Source organism: Saprolegnia diclina, assembly GCF_000281045.1.
Source record: "Saprolegnia diclina VS20 unplaced genomic scaffold supercont1.43, whole genome shotgun sequence".
Taxonomy (NCBI): Eukaryota; Oomycota; class Saprolegniomycetes; order Saprolegniales; family Saprolegniaceae; genus Saprolegnia; species Saprolegnia diclina.
Genome location: NW_008246110.1, coordinates 266812 through 281935, shown reverse-complemented (window position 1 = coordinate 281935; position 15124 = coordinate 266812). Strand labels below are relative to the sequence as shown.

At 59.0% G+C, this 15124-nt stretch overlaps 9 protein-coding genes across 9 annotated transcripts; 2 read left to right on the top strand and 7 right to left on the bottom strand.

Moving 5' to 3' along the window:
* Positions 1–331: 331 nt before the first annotated feature.
* SDRG_11682 (hypothetical protein) lies at positions 332–1073 on the bottom strand. Its single transcript, XM_008617731.1, has one exon. It carries the CDS (start codon positions 1015–1017, stop codon positions 376–378), a length of 642 nt encoding a protein of 213 aa, XP_008615953.1. The 5' UTR covers positions 1018–1073; the 3' UTR covers positions 332–375.
* A 951-nt stretch (positions 1074–2024) lies between these two features.
* Positions 2025–2651, top strand: SDRG_11681 (hypothetical protein; the record flags this gene model as incomplete). Its single annotated transcript, XM_008617730.1, has 3 exons — positions 2025–2238; positions 2285–2358; positions 2415–2651. The coding sequence occupies 3 exons, from the start codon at positions 2025–2027 to the stop codon at positions 2649–2651; spliced, it is 525 nt and encodes a 174-aa protein (XP_008615952.1).
* Positions 2652–3422, bottom strand: SDRG_11680 (hypothetical protein). Its single transcript, XM_008617729.1, has 2 exons — positions 2966–3422; positions 2652–2915 (listed from the first exon to the last, which is right to left on the bottom strand). The coding sequence occupies exons 1-2, from the start codon at positions 3258–3260 to the stop codon at positions 2695–2697; spliced, it is 516 nt and encodes a 171-aa protein (XP_008615951.1). The 5' UTR covers positions 3261–3422; the 3' UTR covers positions 2652–2694.
* A 54-nt stretch (positions 3423–3476) lies between these two features.
* Positions 3477–5069, bottom strand: SDRG_11679 (ethanolamine-phosphate cytidylyltransferase). Its single transcript, XM_008617728.1, has one exon. The coding sequence runs from the start codon at positions 5051–5053 to the stop codon at positions 3626–3628; it is 1428 nt and encodes a 475-aa protein (XP_008615950.1). The 5' UTR covers positions 5054–5069; the 3' UTR covers positions 3477–3625.
* Positions 5070–5791: 722 nt separating this feature from the next.
* SDRG_11678 (hypothetical protein) lies at positions 5792–6915 on the bottom strand. The gene is made up of 3 exons (XM_008617727.1): positions 6479–6915; positions 6174–6423; positions 5792–6126 (listed from the first exon to the last, which is right to left on the bottom strand). Exons 1-3 carry the CDS (start codon positions 6844–6846, stop codon positions 5863–5865), a joined length of 882 nt encoding a protein of 293 aa, XP_008615949.1. The 5' UTR covers positions 6847–6915; the 3' UTR covers positions 5792–5862.
* Positions 6916–7169: 254 nt separating this feature from the next.
* SDRG_11677 (hypothetical protein) lies at positions 7170–8874 on the bottom strand. Its single transcript, XM_008617726.1, has one exon. It carries the CDS (start codon positions 8811–8813, stop codon positions 7218–7220), a length of 1596 nt encoding a protein of 531 aa, XP_008615948.1. The 5' UTR covers positions 8814–8874; the 3' UTR covers positions 7170–7217.
* Positions 8875–11091: 2217 nt separating this feature from the next.
* SDRG_11676 (hypothetical protein) lies at positions 11092–11657 on the bottom strand (the record flags this gene model as incomplete). The annotated part of the gene is made up of 3 exons (XM_008617725.1): positions 11092–11319; positions 11365–11516; positions 11573–11657. 3 exons carry the CDS (start codon positions 11655–11657, stop codon positions 11092–11094), a joined length of 465 nt encoding a protein of 154 aa, XP_008615947.1.
* An 842-nt stretch (positions 11658–12499) lies between these two features.
* Positions 12500–13288, top strand: SDRG_11675 (hypothetical protein; the record flags this gene model as incomplete). Its single annotated transcript, XM_008617724.1, has 1 exon — positions 12500–13288. The coding sequence occupies one exon, from the start codon at positions 12500–12502 to the stop codon at positions 13286–13288; it is 789 nt and encodes a 262-aa protein (XP_008615946.1).
* An 18-nt stretch (positions 13289–13306) lies between these two features.
* On the bottom strand, positions 13307–14575 carry SDRG_11674 (hypothetical protein). The gene is made up of 7 exons (XM_008617723.1): positions 14528–14575; positions 14406–14477; positions 14282–14358; positions 14162–14234; positions 14007–14110; positions 13804–13957; positions 13307–13758 (listed from the first exon to the last, which is right to left on the bottom strand). Exons 1-7 carry the CDS (start codon positions 14559–14561, stop codon positions 13364–13366), a joined length of 909 nt encoding a protein of 302 aa, XP_008615945.1. The 5' UTR covers positions 14562–14575; the 3' UTR covers positions 13307–13363.
* Positions 14576–15124: the final 549 nt, after the last annotated feature.

Genomic DNA, 15124 nt, shown 5'->3' with positions numbered 1-15124 from the left:
CCTATCTTACGAGGTAGTCCCCGTGTACTTTAAAGCCTGGACGCCTCATTCCACGAGCAAAAGATCCGCATAGGGCAATCGGTACGTAGTTTTGCGTCGGACAGTGGATGGCGATGGCTGTGCTTCGTACAACGAGCGTTCATCGTCGCCATGTTTGCTTTGTACGTATCGAGGGAGATGATTTGACTAGCCGATAAGCGCTTGATCAAATGCCACGACGCGACAAGATGTTAGTCAGACGCCCGCCTGGTGGATGTGGCGTGATGGGAATGCCAAGCTCGCGCGGACCGCTCCAAATTGTAACTTTGTACGCGCCATAGCACAGCGAACGTTGAAAGCGAAGAAGGGTATAACCTAAGTCTGTCGTATTAAAAGTTAATCTTGCTTGGACTTGGGCGTGAGCTTGGCGATATGCTCGCGCTGGATGCGGTAGAACCACATGGCCATGACGCCGTAGACGACAAGCGTCACGGGACCGATGGCAACCGTCGAGACGCTCACGACAAGGAGAGCACCGAGAATCGACGAAAGCACCATCGCCACGGCGCGCACCGTCGAGTCCTTGAACTCGAGCACGAGGGTCGCAAGAATAAGCGCCGCGCCCGGCGCAATAAGATCCTTGTGCGGAAGATCGCCTAGGACGCGGCTGAACGTGCGCGCCATGACGGCGCAGTACACGAGGCGGATGGCCCAGGCCGGTCGCGCGGCAAAGAGTGCACCGACGAGAAGACCAAACCCGAGGCTCTCGAGGCAGAGCAACTCCGAGCACCCGAGAAGCTCCACCGGGCGGCCGGCAAGGCCCACCGGAATCATGAGCACACCAATAAGGAGCCGTGGCACTTGATGCCCGCGCGTGCCAAGGAGGAGGCCAAGGACGACGAGCGTCGCAAAGACGCCGTACCGGAGCGGGACTTCGTCGGGCGAGGCAGTCGAGAGGTCCAAAAGGTGCGCCGATGTCACGTTGAGATAGCTTGCGTAGCTGACGAGGTTGTTGACGATGGTCTGCGGCACGTCCATATTGGTGTCGAGTGTCGATGAAAATGCAAGTGGACCTCCATCCACGTGGCAACCGGAGTGGCACTCGCCCGTTAGCTGGCCAATCAAACGAGGCCACGCATGGGTGTCCTGCCCTGTCTTTGAATCTGGCGCCGTTTCTGTGCGCCGCCGTCCTGTCAGTACACTCGTCCTGCCTGTCAGCACAGGCTTGAGCCCAAGGTGTATGCAAACACATTTGCAGATCTGCGATTGCTGCGGTGGTCACCAGACGCGAACTAGCACACCATCAGCATACCTGACTGTCTGACTGTCAGAAGGACTTGTCCGAGAAAGGGACCGAGATGAAATGGTTCGCTCAACCACCTAGCCTAGTGTCGCCGCGCTAGAGTGCATCCTGAGAACACAGAAAGCTACCGCTGGTTGTCCATGCATTCAATACCCCCAACCGGCTCGGCCACGAGGAATGAACACGAAGGACAGAGCCAATATGCACACGGATGATGGACTACGTACTGCGGTGCATCGCTCGACGGAAGCGCTTGTGGACGTGCTTTGACGTCCAGTCGTCGGTCCATAGCTTCGTCACCAAGTGACGTCTTGCTACGGCGCTGCACCCACAGAGCCCACTCGCTCACGGCGTCGCGGATCCTGCTCCTTCCCTATTAATAGCGCGTGTTGCATTGGCCTGGCTGCAGCACTCGCTTCGCTGCTCCGTGGAGAGGGGAGGGCCTCATGCTTGGCGGCCTTGCACCTATCTATCCATGCAGCGAGGTCACGTCTGAGGATCCAATGAGGAGCGATCGTCGGCTGGTCGACTCTTCTTGGCTCTTCTCGACGGATCCGAGTGTTTCCGCCATGCTACGTTCTTAGTCGTGTGCGCCTGGTCCTATATTGGCGTGCCATGGCGTCCAATATTCCAATATCTACATATTCACACACGATGCAGAGGCAGCTCGGGAAAGGCTGCGTACTGGCCACGTCCCAGAGACGCTGCTGGGCGCTGGAAGCACTTCACTTGCTTATTCGCCATGGTCAGCACCAGCTACCTCGTCGCCTTCCTCGGCGCCGCATTCGCCGTCGAGTTCCGCTTCACAAACCGCTGCAACTACACGATCGAGCTGCATGGCGGCGGCAGCGTCCCGCTCTGCGACCTCGCGCCCGGTGAGACAGTCGGGAATAACTGCAACACGAGCCTCAAGGACCATGGGCTCTTCAAGCACACGGCGTCGAACGAAGCCAACCGTACGTCTACCGTAATCTCCATGGGCTCATGCGTCGCTTCCTCTAGTGCTCGAGTACTCGATCATCAACTCACCCGGATACAACAGCGTGTGGTACGACGTGAGCAACATCCCGCCGGGCGTACGTCCGTCTTGTGCATTGCCCTACAGGCCTCTTCATATTGGCTGTCTACATAGCCCGGCAACTGCATGAGCTTCGACCTGTGCAAGGCCGAGACCAACAAGACAGGGTACAACGTTCCGATGCTCGTCGAGCCCACCAAGTACGATAACGGACAGAACTGCCGCAGCCTCAATGTCACCCGCGACGATGCGCCCGACGCCTACCTGTACCCGAGCGACGACCTCAAGACCCACAACTGCCCGATGGCCGAGATCTTCAACGTCACGTTTTGCCACCCCGAGACGTCGTAGTCGTACATGCTGTAAGTAGGAGACGACTTAGATTGGTCGCTTATTAAGCCTTCTTGACAAACTGCGTCTTGAGGTGGAATGCGCCCTTTCCGGGAATCGAGCACGAGATGTCGTGGCCGTCGCCGTACGCGCCGAGCCGGATGCTCTTGACCTTCGTGCCCTTCTTCAAGACGACAGACCCGGCCTTGAGCTCCTTGGAGAGGGTGACCGAGTCGCCGTTCTGGAGCACTGTGCCAAAGCCATCGCGGAATACGTCATTGGTCTCTACACGTACGAGCTCAGTCCACCTGGCAATGCATGGCTCGCGTATGTACCTGCGTCAGCCGCTGCGTCGGCGGCCACGGCCCAATCGTGGCTACAGTCGGGGCACACAAAGAGCGAGACGCCATCAAAGTACGTGTTGGCGCCGGCGCACTGCGGGCAGTCGGGCGGGTTGTCTTCCAGCGCACGCGTGGACAAGTGCCGGCCGCGCATGTCGATCGGCAGCATGAGCAGACGCGAATGCATCAGCGGCGTCTCACTACGGACAAAGCGCGGCAACGGGCGAGCGGCGACCATGAGCGCGCGGGCGCCATGGCGGACGCCAACGCGGACCACCGACTGCAACATATCCAAATCTTTTGTACCGTCCGAAATGAATTCGGCACATGCCGCATGCTACATTTATTTTCGACACTCGCACGTGGCACGGCGGAACGTCGCCAGCGAGCTTCGCCAGCGATGCAGCCCAGGACCCAGCCAACGACGACGCAACAGCATAGCAGCTGCGCGGCTGCAGGAGCGTGGCGAGGTCCCATCAGAGTGCCAATCACATCTGGCACGTGCCCCGGCTATAAGTTCTGCTCGGCTAATACCTTGAGCTACTATAGTCCGAGACGAAACAAGGTACGGGTGGGATATAAACTACTAGTACACTGCGCGACGGACACGAAAGCGACCACGGAGGATCGCGTTCGACTCTCGGCAGCGGTGATCTACTTCTTCTGCGCGTACCGGTCGTCGTAGTACTCCTTCTCGGCCTCCATCTTCTTGACAAACTTCTTCTCAAAGCGCTCGCGGTTCTCGGCGATGCGGTCGACAATGTCCTTGACATCGAGATTGCGCGGGCTTGGGAGCTCGCGGTAGATTCCGGCTTCACGCGCGCACTTGTAGTGGTCGTCCATGGCAGCGTCCGTGTCTTCGGCGTCGCGGTGCGAGCCATGGACGACGACCGCGAGGCGCAGTGACGCAATCATCTCCTTGGTCACCTGCCACGGCGCATCAATGAGCACGTCGTCAACGTAGCGGCAGCCGAGGACGCTCAAGACGCGCTCGTGGAGGTTCATGATCGGGTAGTTGAGACCGCGGTGCTTGTTGACGATCGCATCGTTGTGCACACCGACAATGAGGTAGTCGCCCTGCGCTTTCGCCATCTTGAGGATGTCGACGTGGCCCGGGTGGAACATGTCCCACGCACCGTCAATGTACACGACACGCGCGGTCGGGGCCGGGTCCTTGTTGCCGACCGAGAAGAGGCGGAGCATGCGGTTCGTCGTGAGGAAGCGGGATGGACGCTGTTGGAGCGCCGACGATGAGTTAGCCTTGACCTTGGACGAGAGCTGCGTCACCGTGTCGTGGCGATGGTGGGCCTTGTTGAGGAGGAGCATGCGGCCGAGAATGTCTGACGTCGAGACACCCTCCGTGCGCGGGATCGTGCGGTACTTGCCGAGGCGCTGGGCCACCTCGTAGACGTCCTTGCCATCGACGATGCACGGGTCGTCGCCGTGCACAATGTAATCGAGGCGGTGCTTCTTGATCATCTTGGTCAAATACTCTTCGTTCATAATGTACGGGCAGTGCGGCTCGACTTCGTCGACAAACTTGCAGCCGGCAACCGAGGCAATACGCTCGTCGTCGTCCATGACCGGCGGTGCGCCCTTGCACGCCGTAATGCTCTTGTCGTCGTTGACACCGACCACGAGGTACGTGCCCAAAGCCTTGGCTTGGCGGAACGCGTTCATGTGGCCATAGTGCATCATGTCAAAGGCGCCGTCCATCCAGATGCGGATTTCCTTCTTCTTCCCCGACCGGTTGCCATCTTCTTCGTCGTCCATATCGGCGAGCTTCTCTTCGAGCTCCTGCACCTTGCGCGTGGCCTCTTCGAGCTCTTGCTGGAGCATGTTGCGGCGGCGGCGGTGGCGCTTCCCAAAGAGGAAGAAGTAGAGCAGCAGCGTCGCGATCGTCGTGAGCACCGAGATGGCCGTGCGCTCGGCGTCAGGGTACGGCGGCGGGACGCCGGTCCAGCGGAGCAGCGCATGCACCTTGATCATGATCTCGTTGGCAGCAGGCGAGTGCAGCACCTCATGGAGGTAGAGCACGACGCGGGTCGCGAGCGCCGAGTCGTCGGCAGCGAGGAAGACCATCGGCTCAGGCGGCGAGTTGGATTGTGCGTCCGCGAATTTAATTGCAACGTGGATCGGGCCGTATCCGGATGTACTTTTTTTACGTGTTTACTGCCGTGCGCAATGTCTTTTTTATTTCGTGTTGACGAAACGATATAAACTGCAAGCTATTTAATTAGTTTGTGCACGCTTTCTGGGGGAATTCCCTCTAAATAAAATGTGTTTGATGTCGTGGGATTTTAAATAGAGGGCCGACGGGCACCACGTATCCGGATAGTGGTTTTGCTCCACACACCCGCTGCGGCGCCAGCGACGACGACGCGGCTGCATGGAGGGGGCAGGGACAGCGTAGCTGCATGCAACGCGTTTCTGCCGAGGTAGACGCTGATAGCCTTGTGGCTACGAGTACGTGGGCTGGGCGTAGGAGTCGTGGCCATTGTGCGAGCGATACTAGAACCCACAGCAGCCGCCCCCATCCACAACCAGCGCTGCCAGCTTCAAGGAAGCGTAGCCTTGCCCGACGAGGAGTACCGCAACTGAGTCAGCTTGTTGCCAAACTGTATTGATCGATGTCCAACCAAGCATGTTGATGCGCTGGCTTCTTGCTACTGCGTACGGCCGACCGTCGACGGTAGCGTCATCGCCGGACGACGCGCGATGGGACCAGACCGGGACCCCCCACGTGCACCCGCCCATCGCCTCGCCGCGACAGCTCGTGGATGCGTGACGTGGCGATTACTCTTCTGCGTCTCCATGCAACTGGCGGCGTAACACCACGCACGATGTTGAAGTCGATTCGTGTGCAAAATTACGTGTTGCTCCGACGACGACTACTGGAGAAAGACCTTTTCATACTGCGCCGTCTTGGTCGACAGGAGATGCTGGTACGTGTCCACGTTGGTGTAGTGGGACATGTGGTTCGGGTGTCCCTGGGCGAAGAGCGCCTCGAACGCCGCCTCCTTCTCTGTGTACTCGCGCAGCATGTAGTCAGACCCAAAGAGGTGGTGGATGCGCGTCTCATGAAGACGCACGAGCACGTTGTCAAGACGCATGTAGTAGCGCGCGAGGACGTAAAAGCCGGAGGGCATGACGCGCTAAGAAGAGACAGTGCGCGAATGCTCCATGCAACAATGAGGCGTACCATGCGCAGGGACATGACCGAGATGCCATGGTCGTGGAGCTCGTCTTCGTACAGGTTGACCTCGCCGCTCCACAGAATGGGCTCGCGAACCTTGAGCTTCTCAAAGTCGATGCGCTCCGTCGTGGGTTCGACGCGGACGCCACTGGGCGACACGACGTGCGTCGCGCGGTCTTCGCGCCCCAGCGTTCCCTTGTAGTCTGTCGTATACGTCCAGTCGTACGAAATCTCGAGCTCCTTGACCTCGTTCCCGCTACGACATGTAGTGCAACGTGAGCTAGCAGAAGCGCACGCATCAAAAAGCGTACGTTTTTTCCTTGGCCACGGCGACCTTGAGTTGGTCGGTCGCGCCGTCCTTGAAGTGGCAGTGCGCAAGCGCCTCCATAGCAACGAACGAGAGGCTAAAGCCCGACGGCTCGTGCACGAGAAGCAGCTGGTTGTGTCCAAAGACCATCTCGGGCGGCGTCATGTTGATGGCCGTCCCGAGCGAGTCGAGCGCATGCAGTGGCGTGATGTGGCTCTTCTTCGCCGCAATGGTCCAGTCGCGGGTTTGGAAGACGTCGATGCCATCGGGCGCTGCCTCGTTCGCCTTGGCCGCCGCCGCCGACAGCTTCGCCCGCGCCTCGCCCAGGAGCGTTGTCGCCCCCGTTTCCCGGTCGTAGTACAAGCCGCTCATTGTCGACACAAGTGGCCGATCCAGCTGACGAATCTACTAAATTCGGCATCACACCGGCGTCGTGCCGAAAATAAAATGGAGGCGACACCTACCCCTGGGCAGCTTGGTCCATGCGTGGTCCGACGGTGCCATGCACCTGCTTCGCAGTCTAGTGATATCTACTAGTGATATGCACGAGATCGGCAGGCAGAAGGCGATAGCAGACGGCGATGTGGCGGCGTGGTCAGCAACCACCAGCATTGTTGGGCCTGATGCGGAGGGTCCGAGCTGGCTGTGGAGCTGGCAAGGGAGTTCATTTGGAGCTGGAAGAAGATGCAAGTCCATGTAGTCGTACAAGGAATAAATGATGACGTCAGGTTAAAACGACGAGACTACCGGACCTGCTGCATCGACGAGTGGTCGACGGGCGTCCAGCCGCTGTTGGCGTACGGGATCGAGTTGCGGGCCGTGATGTCGACGGGGTTCCAGTCATGGAGCGACGAGACGCTGCTAATAGAGGTGCGGTTGATCTGCTGCATGAGCATATCGTCTTCGTAGTCGACCGTGTCGCGGGTTGTATTTGCCATGCGCTTCCCACCCGGTGTCCGGACCGACGGCGCCGGCTTGTGCTTTTGGTCCCACGGCATCTGGAACGAAATGAACCGGCCACCGGACGCGCCCCGGGACGAGCCAAGCCCGACGGGCGGCTCGACCATCGAACGCGACTCGCCAGTGTTGTGGCCGCGGCTCGAGCCCATGTACGAGCGCTCGCTGCTGTAGCGGGGCGCGTAGTTGTCGCCGCCGTTGAACGAGATGACCGAGGACGGCGTCGTAGGGCGATCGTAGTCTGGGTACCCAGCGACCGTGTGGCGGCTCGTGGGTGTTTCGCCGTCAATCGACCGCGGTGACCACGCACTCATGCGAATGTCATAAATCGGCGACGTGAGCGACTGGCGCTGCGGCTGCGTCGGCGCGCGGTAGCGCAGGAGGCCTTGGGGCGACGCCTGCGACTCGTTCGAGCCCTGGAGCGTCGTCGTGCAGCGGCACACGAGGCAGATCTTGCGGCGGGCGCGGCGCAGCTTGATGGTCTCGACGCACGAGTGGCAGACCGTGTTGCTGCACTCGCTGCACGCGTGGCGTCGGCGGAACCAGTGAAACTTCTTGCGGCACAAGGCGCACTGCGACGGCTTCTTCTCCTTTGTCGGGTCGTCGAGGAGCGACATGGAGAACGAGTGGAAGAGCGGCGTCGTGTGGCGCCGCGCCGGAATCGCCGACTGCTTCTTGTAAAACTGCTCGACGTAGCTCCGGAGACGCGTCGTCTGCGGGAACGGATCAAAGACGCTCGAGAGCGACGCGACGTCGTCGACGAGGAGGTTGACCGCGATGTGCATGTCGAGCATGCCCGGGTCGTCCGTCTCGATAAACTTGATGACGTTGAAGCCGACGTGGCCGCGCGGGAGCCCCTCGATCGGCATGCATTCGGGCAGCACCATGGACCGCAGGACGCGGTACCCGTACCGGCGCCCCGAGACCGGGTCGACGCCCGTGCCAACAGCGTCGCAAAAGACAAGGTCGAAGCGCTGCTGGCCGTTGATGTTGTATGCGATCCACTTGATGCCAATGTAGTGGTTCTGCGATTTGCGCGTGCGCGGGCGCAGCGGCGAGACGACCGTCGCGTTCGAGACGCGGTCGCCAAGCGCCTCCTTCTCGGCGCGGAGAAGCGCCGACGTCGTGTCGGTGGCCATCGCGCTCATGGCCGAGTCGAGCGACGACGCGACCGTGCTCGCCGAGAGGCAAAGCCGGTGGTACGGGTCCGCGTGCACGTTGTCATAGCACGTGACGCCGTTCCGGACAAAGTTGAGGTCCCATTGCGACGCCTGCGGGCGCATGGACTGAAGGAGCGTCGGCAGCATCGAGTCAATGTCCTCGAGGAGCTCGTCCTTGCGCGCCTGCGTCAGCATCATCGGCGCCATCGAGCCCTTCATCATCGTCTTGCCGGAACCGCTGAATTTGGCGAGTGAGAAAGACAAGATGGAAACTCGAGCCGCCACGCCAGCTGGGACTGGCGACGATTGCAAGCTCGTGCGCGCCCATCTGGTCCCACACCCCCGGGGGCTAGACATGGCGCAAGTTACGCGGTGTACAGATCCCATTGTTTTGGGCCCCCTCCCCTAAAAGGATCCGTTTTTAGGGACCCTGCCCGGGTCCAAATGTGCAAACGAGATGTGTACTGTACATGCTTATCCCAATTGCACTGGACAGATCCACCCGTGCAGTGGTCGCCACTGCACGCAGCGCCGCGACCATCCACGTGTGGTGCACCGCAAGGTCTGCCGCTCTACGGTGAGTTGTACCCAAGTTGGCCTTTGCCGGGCCCGACCCCGTGTATCGTGACGACCCTGGTTTTGCGACCTCGGCGACTCCCAAGCTTGACGAACAAATATCCTTCGGCACTGCAAGAGGCGCGTCATGCTGTCTGAACGTACGACGACCCACCGCAACGCGAGACCGACCTTTGGTGCTCGATGACGCAGGCAATCGAGCAAGACTGGAGATCACTGGAGTTGACGCGGAGGAGACGGTCTCGCTATCTCTTTGGCGCGCTCTGATTTGGAAGCTGCACTTCAGGAAGCGCCTGTCCGTGCGGCGGCTACACATGGCCGCCAGTGCACCTTTGCGTCCAGCGTAACGCGGTGTGTAATTGGGTATCTCTGGCTCGGGGGCCACAGCGGCAAGCGGGTAGATTCATGGATGGGACACCCGTCCAGCGAGATTACCTTCGTCGTTATGGCACTTGCGGACCGACGAGGGATCCATGCGATGCGTATTACGTGCACGCGGTCGAGGGGTTCATGAAGAGGCTGCACTGGGGAGCGACCGAGAGAAGTTTAGGTGCGCCGTATGCGAAGCTCGACGATAACTCGACGTTGTTCCGCCATAGTCCTCGCGGTCGCAGGTCGTGTTCCTACAGAGTCGCATACGTGCGGGGTGGCGCTGCTAATATCTAAGATGCGCAGGAGCGCGCTGCAGAGGTCGTGTCAGAAGGTTTGGCTCTGGGTTTGGCTGCTGCACACTAGAAACTCGACGCGCGCTTTTCGCAACTCAACATGAAGCGAGACAATCAACCTTGTCTCGGCACTGCACGTCGTGTACAGAGGCAGGTATGACAACAGCCACAAAGAAGAGAGAAGACCAGGCTGGGTTTCGGTGGTGTCCCGTCCACGAGTTTGTCCAAGTGATACATGAGCGACTCACTCTGCAGTAGCTTCCACGCCAGTGCAAGCGACGGCAAGCACCGCAGACCATCCCGAGGTCCACCCCAGGGGTAGGGTACCAAGGTGTTTTCGGGTCAATATTGCGGTCAATATTGCCATTCCAAGGTGACCATCTCATGCCGAGGCTGACGCGTTGAATCGCGTTGCTTTTCGTGCGAGCAAATCATGCGTAATGGCGCGCCCTCGACCCGAGGATCACATGTGAGTACAGTACATAGCAGTCTGCATATGTAGCAGTCTGTTTATAATCGCGTCATTCTGCATCGCTCGAGCGCAGCAAATGCTTCTGGGTCCCACTGGAAGGCTACACCAAGGTCCACCCTCGCGATGATGATGATTTTACGCCGTTTTTGTTGGCGCGACAGAGGCACGGCATCTGGTTGGTGCCAACGCGAGAGGCGGTAAAGAGCGTGCTGACGTTCGACGACGACGCGACCGTGCGTACCGCGCGGTACTAATGACGTCGTGCAACCTAGTCGTGTCGTCGACTCGCACCGTATCGCTGGCTTGCCAGCACCTTATTAGGTGCCAACAAATGCAGTGGCGAGGACTCTCAGCCCCCCGGCACATTGGCCCCGGCACGCTACCCGACGCAAACAGGCGAGGACGAGGGAATCCGTTGTGCGATACAATTACGATGGATCGAGTAAGGACGCGGGTGATGACACGTACCCCATCCTGAGTCCTCTGAGCCTCGAAAGTCTGTCAGTAACACCCCGAAAGGCTAAGCGCCAGTCTAATCGTCACTGCACGAGACCATTTCCGACCAGATCTCCATTTGTTTTAGCGCGACTACAGTGTGCATTCTGTGAAATACGAGCGTAGGGCTGATTCGTACGTTGCTATGATATGCGCAACACGCTACACGAGATTTGCGATGGTGCGGTATGCAGACGCTCTGACCTCGCTCTAGTTGTTGGCCACCATGGTCATCGTACACAGTGACCATGCAAATGTACTCGACTTGGGTTTGATCCACATCGTTTCGTTCTTAGTCGTTTCGTTTGCCAAGACGATGCGGAAGCGCGCACCACCCTTGTGCACCTTTTGCAGCGCGCTCGTTCTTCTGCACAAACTGCAGTGTCTCCTGGATCATGTCCGGTGACCCGATCGCCGAGCCCACGACATTGATCTGGCGCATGATGATGGAGAAGGCGTAGAACGACAGCGGTGTCTCGGGGACGGCCACTGGCACGAGCTTGCCGTTCGTCCGAACAAGCTCCAGGAGCGTCGATTAGACGGTGTTGGGGCCATTGGTCGGGACCAAGAGCATTTCAAACCAGTGATAGTTCGCTGCGACGTCGGCAGCGTCCGACATGTCGAGATAGCCGTGCGCACCGAGCACGTCCTTGCAGAGCGCCTCCTTGCGTTTCGAGGACGAGGTTGCCGTCACGTCCGCGCCAAGCCGACGGCCCACTGCACATCACAGTGGTCGAGACCGCCGATGCCGAGGACACCCACCTTTTTCTTACTGGGACCCGCGCTATGCCTCTTAAGCGGTGCGTACGTCGTGATACCACCGCAGAGCATCGCCGCCGCTTCTCGGACGGCAAACATGTCCGGGATTCGATGCCCGAATCGGCAGTGACTTCAGCAGTGATGCAGTCGTCATGAGATCTACTTGTTGTCCAAACGCATTCGATCGCTGTACAGTGCATACATCGGTGAGCTATTGATGTTGACGCTGTATGCGAACTCACGCGGAGTTAACAGCGCGACTACACCACCAGGTTCAGCTTAGATCCGTGCGTGATTTCAACCGTCGGTCATACCCCGCATTGTATGAGAGACCCCGGTGTAGCGACTACGATTCCAGGGGGACTAAGAATCAATCTGTAGCGCTCAAGACAGCGTCCGACAGAGTCCAATGCCAAACGTCGTGTTGTTGTTGCTCGTTTGTAGACACCACTTGAGGAAAAGAACCTACTAGGGCACCACGACCAAAGGCGTGCACACATTCTCGCCCTACGAGGCGATCTATCCAGAACGCTGGTCGATTAGGATCGATCGCGATCGTATACAGCTGCGTCCTGGGTTTACACCGCGGTCATGGAAGGGTCGCCATGGCGCCACCACCACTCTGGCACCCCATGCGCTTCAAGCGCAGTTGAGAATGCACGTCGTCGAGGCTCAGTCTCAGCCAATGTTGGTCTTTCGCACCAGAATGCAGGTGCACCGGGTTTGTTTCCGGCGTTCGGCGTGACACCGCGTGGCATAATACATTCCCGCATTGAAATAAAGAATTATTGTAAGCTCGATATTTGTATGCAATAGGATGAAATAGATTTTATGACGCGAATAAAAAAGCGATGGCCCCTTGCACTCACAACCCCACCGGCAGTCAAAACGCTCTCGAAGCGGATTGCCCGATTGTCGCCGACGTCGTCAGTTGCAGTACGATGGACCACGTCATGGAGAGCGACGAGCGCTCGACAGCGATCCCGAGCACCTTCCTGCGCAACCTCTACGGCTTCCTCAACAACAACGACCTGCCCGACACGATCGCATGGGACGCCGACGGCCGGTCCTTCTCGATTCTCGACCCGGAAAAGATGGAGTCGAGCTTGCCGATGCCGAACCTGTACCGTGGCCGCTTCAAGACCTTCAAGATGCAGCTCGAGAAGCATGGCTTCATGAAGTCGCGCGACGGTACACGCTACTTTCGGCCCGACTTTGTCAAGGGCCAGCCCCAGCAGCTCGGCGACGTGTCGTCGTCGTCCTTGGGTGGCGCGAGCCCGCCGATGCTGGCCGACGAGCGCCGCACGCCCATGAGCTTGGAGTGCCGCATTCAAGTGCCCCGCGCGCACGAGGCCAAGAAGCGCCGCCTCGCCGACGACATGCCCACGACCAACAGCAGCGGCAACCTCTCGTGGGCGGTCAAGCGGCCGACGAGCGGCCTCTTGTGTAGTGTCAATATTGCCAAGCCGCGCCCAGCGGCCGCGGCCCACTCGGCACGAGAGACCACGGTGCGCGGCTCGGCGTCAATCATGTCATCCCAGCGCCATAGCGTCATGGCCGACGCGTCGCTCGTCGCCCACCACCACCAGCACCACCAGTACAACAACTCGAGCAGCGTTCCGTCACTGCGACCGCCGGCAGCACAGAATCACTTGCCGCGACTACCCTCGCTCCATCGCGCGTTCCCGTTGTTTGGGTTGCAATCGCAGCGCCCGAGCAGCGATATCTAATATAATTAACAACCAGCACATTTTCCACCGACGTATTCATCAATTTTACATGTAGATTCGCGGCCGATAAGACGACTACAAGTGATCCGTGAGGAGGTCGCCGAGCTCGTCGACGTTGATCTCGTCGAGGATGGCAAAATCGAGCGCCGTCAGCGGGTCGTGATGCGACGATGGCGGCAGTGGGTCGTGGTGCGACGGAAGGAGTGCCGCGAGCGGATCGATCATGTGCGCTGGGTTCATGCTGTGTGGCGACGACGAGCCAGACGACACGGAGTCGGTCGACGCGTTCGACGCCGGCGTCATCGGCGCCTCATGATGGGACGGCGTAGTGGTCGCGTAGCTCGCCGACGTCTTGGTGAGCGTCTCGAGGTGGTACAGCACGTCGTCGTCCGAGAGGACAATGATGCCTTGCGTCGCCAGAAACGTCTTGGCATATTCGACGACCACGTAGCCCATGCCCGCGAGCTCCGCTAGACGACGATAAGATTTCTCGAGGCGCCTCTCAGATCTGATACCGGCTTGGAGCATATCGCGGATGGCCGTGACCGCGTGGACCAGACTCTCCTTGTAGTAGTCGACGCACGCCGACTGCGAGCTGTCGACCTTCTTGACGACCTTGGTGTCTTCCTGGGGCGCCGTCGCACGCGTGCGCTTGTCTTGCTTGCGACGCTACGTCATCATGACGTGTTGCGATCGTCGATGATGCTGATCCACGTACTTCGATCTTGTGCAAGAGCGACGGGTTGTCCTTCTGGAAGTACGGGTGCGTAAACATCGGCGGGTCCGTGCCGTTCACAACGCCAACGTGGCTAAAGTCGTAGGCTAACGATGCGTCGTCATCGTGACGTGATCAACGTCGATGGCGCGTTGTACCGTTGAGCTGGCGGATGAAGGAGCAGTACTTGGAGCCGCGAAAGTACTGCGGCATGATGTCCTCCGAGAAGCGCTAGTCGACGATGAGCGCCACGGACCTCGAGGCAGATGAGCGCATACCGTCTTGTCGAGCACAACGAGGCAGTTGGGCTCATAGAGCGAACCATCCGGGTTGCGCTTCCACGTGATGATGTCATCTATGTAGCAACATGCTTGCAGTCATCATGCCACGGCGCCGTCGCACCTGTCGATGGGTCATTCACGACCGTCTCGAGCTTCATGATGAAGGCCGAGACCGCAGCCTTCGTTTCCTTTGCTATAGGCCATCGCATGAGGCGTCTTGCCAGCCTCGCAGCCACGTCCTACCGGGTGGCATGCTTCTTCCAAACTGACCATGCATTACAGTATTTCTTCTCATGGCGTGAAATAATGTACAGTCTACGGTACACTATATCATAGTAACCATCATTACTATTCTTGGGTCACCCAACCGTCCTAGAAACGTCGAGAGATACGTTGACCAAGCCCCCTCCGGCGCACACCATTTCCGCTCCCGGCGAAAACACCTCAAATAGCGTGTGCAATCTGCCGAAATCATGACACTATTTCGGAAGCCTCGGTTCACACCGACCAGATAAACGTCACAGTATTTCCATGGTTACAGCCATACCTAGCTACAAGACGTGGTTGCAGCACATCTCAGCAAAAGCAAACGCTGCACAGATCTTATCCTTCATATAAAGAGCGCTATTGCAGCGTCCCTGTCGCCCATCGTGGCGGTGGGCGGGACACCTCTTGTTTCACACTATATCCATGCATAGGAAATAGTGTGAATTCGAGAGCATACAAACAGCAAGTGTTTCCATGGGGGGCCCCAACCCTACCTCGAGGACAAAAAGACGTTTTCGCGCTGTATCTTGAGCTTTGTATACCCGCGTGGGCGGCAGAGGCGATTTGAGCGGT

Excerpts from the sequence above, each read along its gene's own strand:
- SDRG_11682 (XM_008617731.1), bottom strand. The coding sequence starts at position 1,017 with ATGGACGTGCCGCAGACCATCGTCAACAACCTCGTCAGCTACGCAAGC.
- SDRG_11680 (XM_008617729.1), bottom strand. The coding sequence starts at position 3,260 with ATGTTGCAGTCGGTGGTCCGCGTTGGCGTCCGCCATGGCGCCCGCGCG. Across the intron at positions 2,916-2,965 it reads CGACGCAGCGGCTGACGCAG|AGACCAATGACGTATTCCGC; the intron begins GTACATACGCGA and ends TCGTACGTGTAG.
- SDRG_11679 (XM_008617728.1), bottom strand. The coding sequence starts at position 5,053 with ATGGTCTTCCTCGCTGCCGACGACTCGGCGCTCGCGACCCGCGTCGTG.
- SDRG_11678 (XM_008617727.1), bottom strand. The coding sequence starts at position 6,846 with ATGAGCGGCTTGTACTACGACCGGGAAACGGGGGCGACAACGCTCCTG. Across the intron at positions 6,424-6,478 it reads GCCGTGGCCAAGGAAAAAAC|CGGGAACGAGGTCAAGGAGC; the intron begins GTACGCTTTTTG and ends TACATGTCGTAG. Across the intron at positions 6,127-6,173 it reads CGGTCATGTCCCTGCGCATG|CGCGTCATGCCCTCCGGCTT; the intron begins GTACGCCTCATT and ends GTCTCTTCTTAG.
- SDRG_11677 (XM_008617726.1), bottom strand. The coding sequence starts at position 8,813 with ATGATGAAGGGCTCGATGGCGCCGATGATGCTGACGCAGGCGCGCAAG.
- SDRG_11674 (XM_008617723.1), bottom strand. The coding sequence starts at position 14,561 with ATGCATGGTCAGTTTGGAAGAAGCATGCCACCCG. Across the intron at positions 14,478-14,527 it reads TGGAAGAAGCATGCCACCCG|CAAAGGAAACGAAGGCTGCG; the intron begins GTAGGACGTGGC and ends GATGGCCTATAG. Across the intron at positions 14,359-14,405 it reads CGTGAATGACCCATCGACAG|ATGACATCATCACGTGGAAG; the intron begins GTGCGACGGCGC and ends GTTGCTACATAG.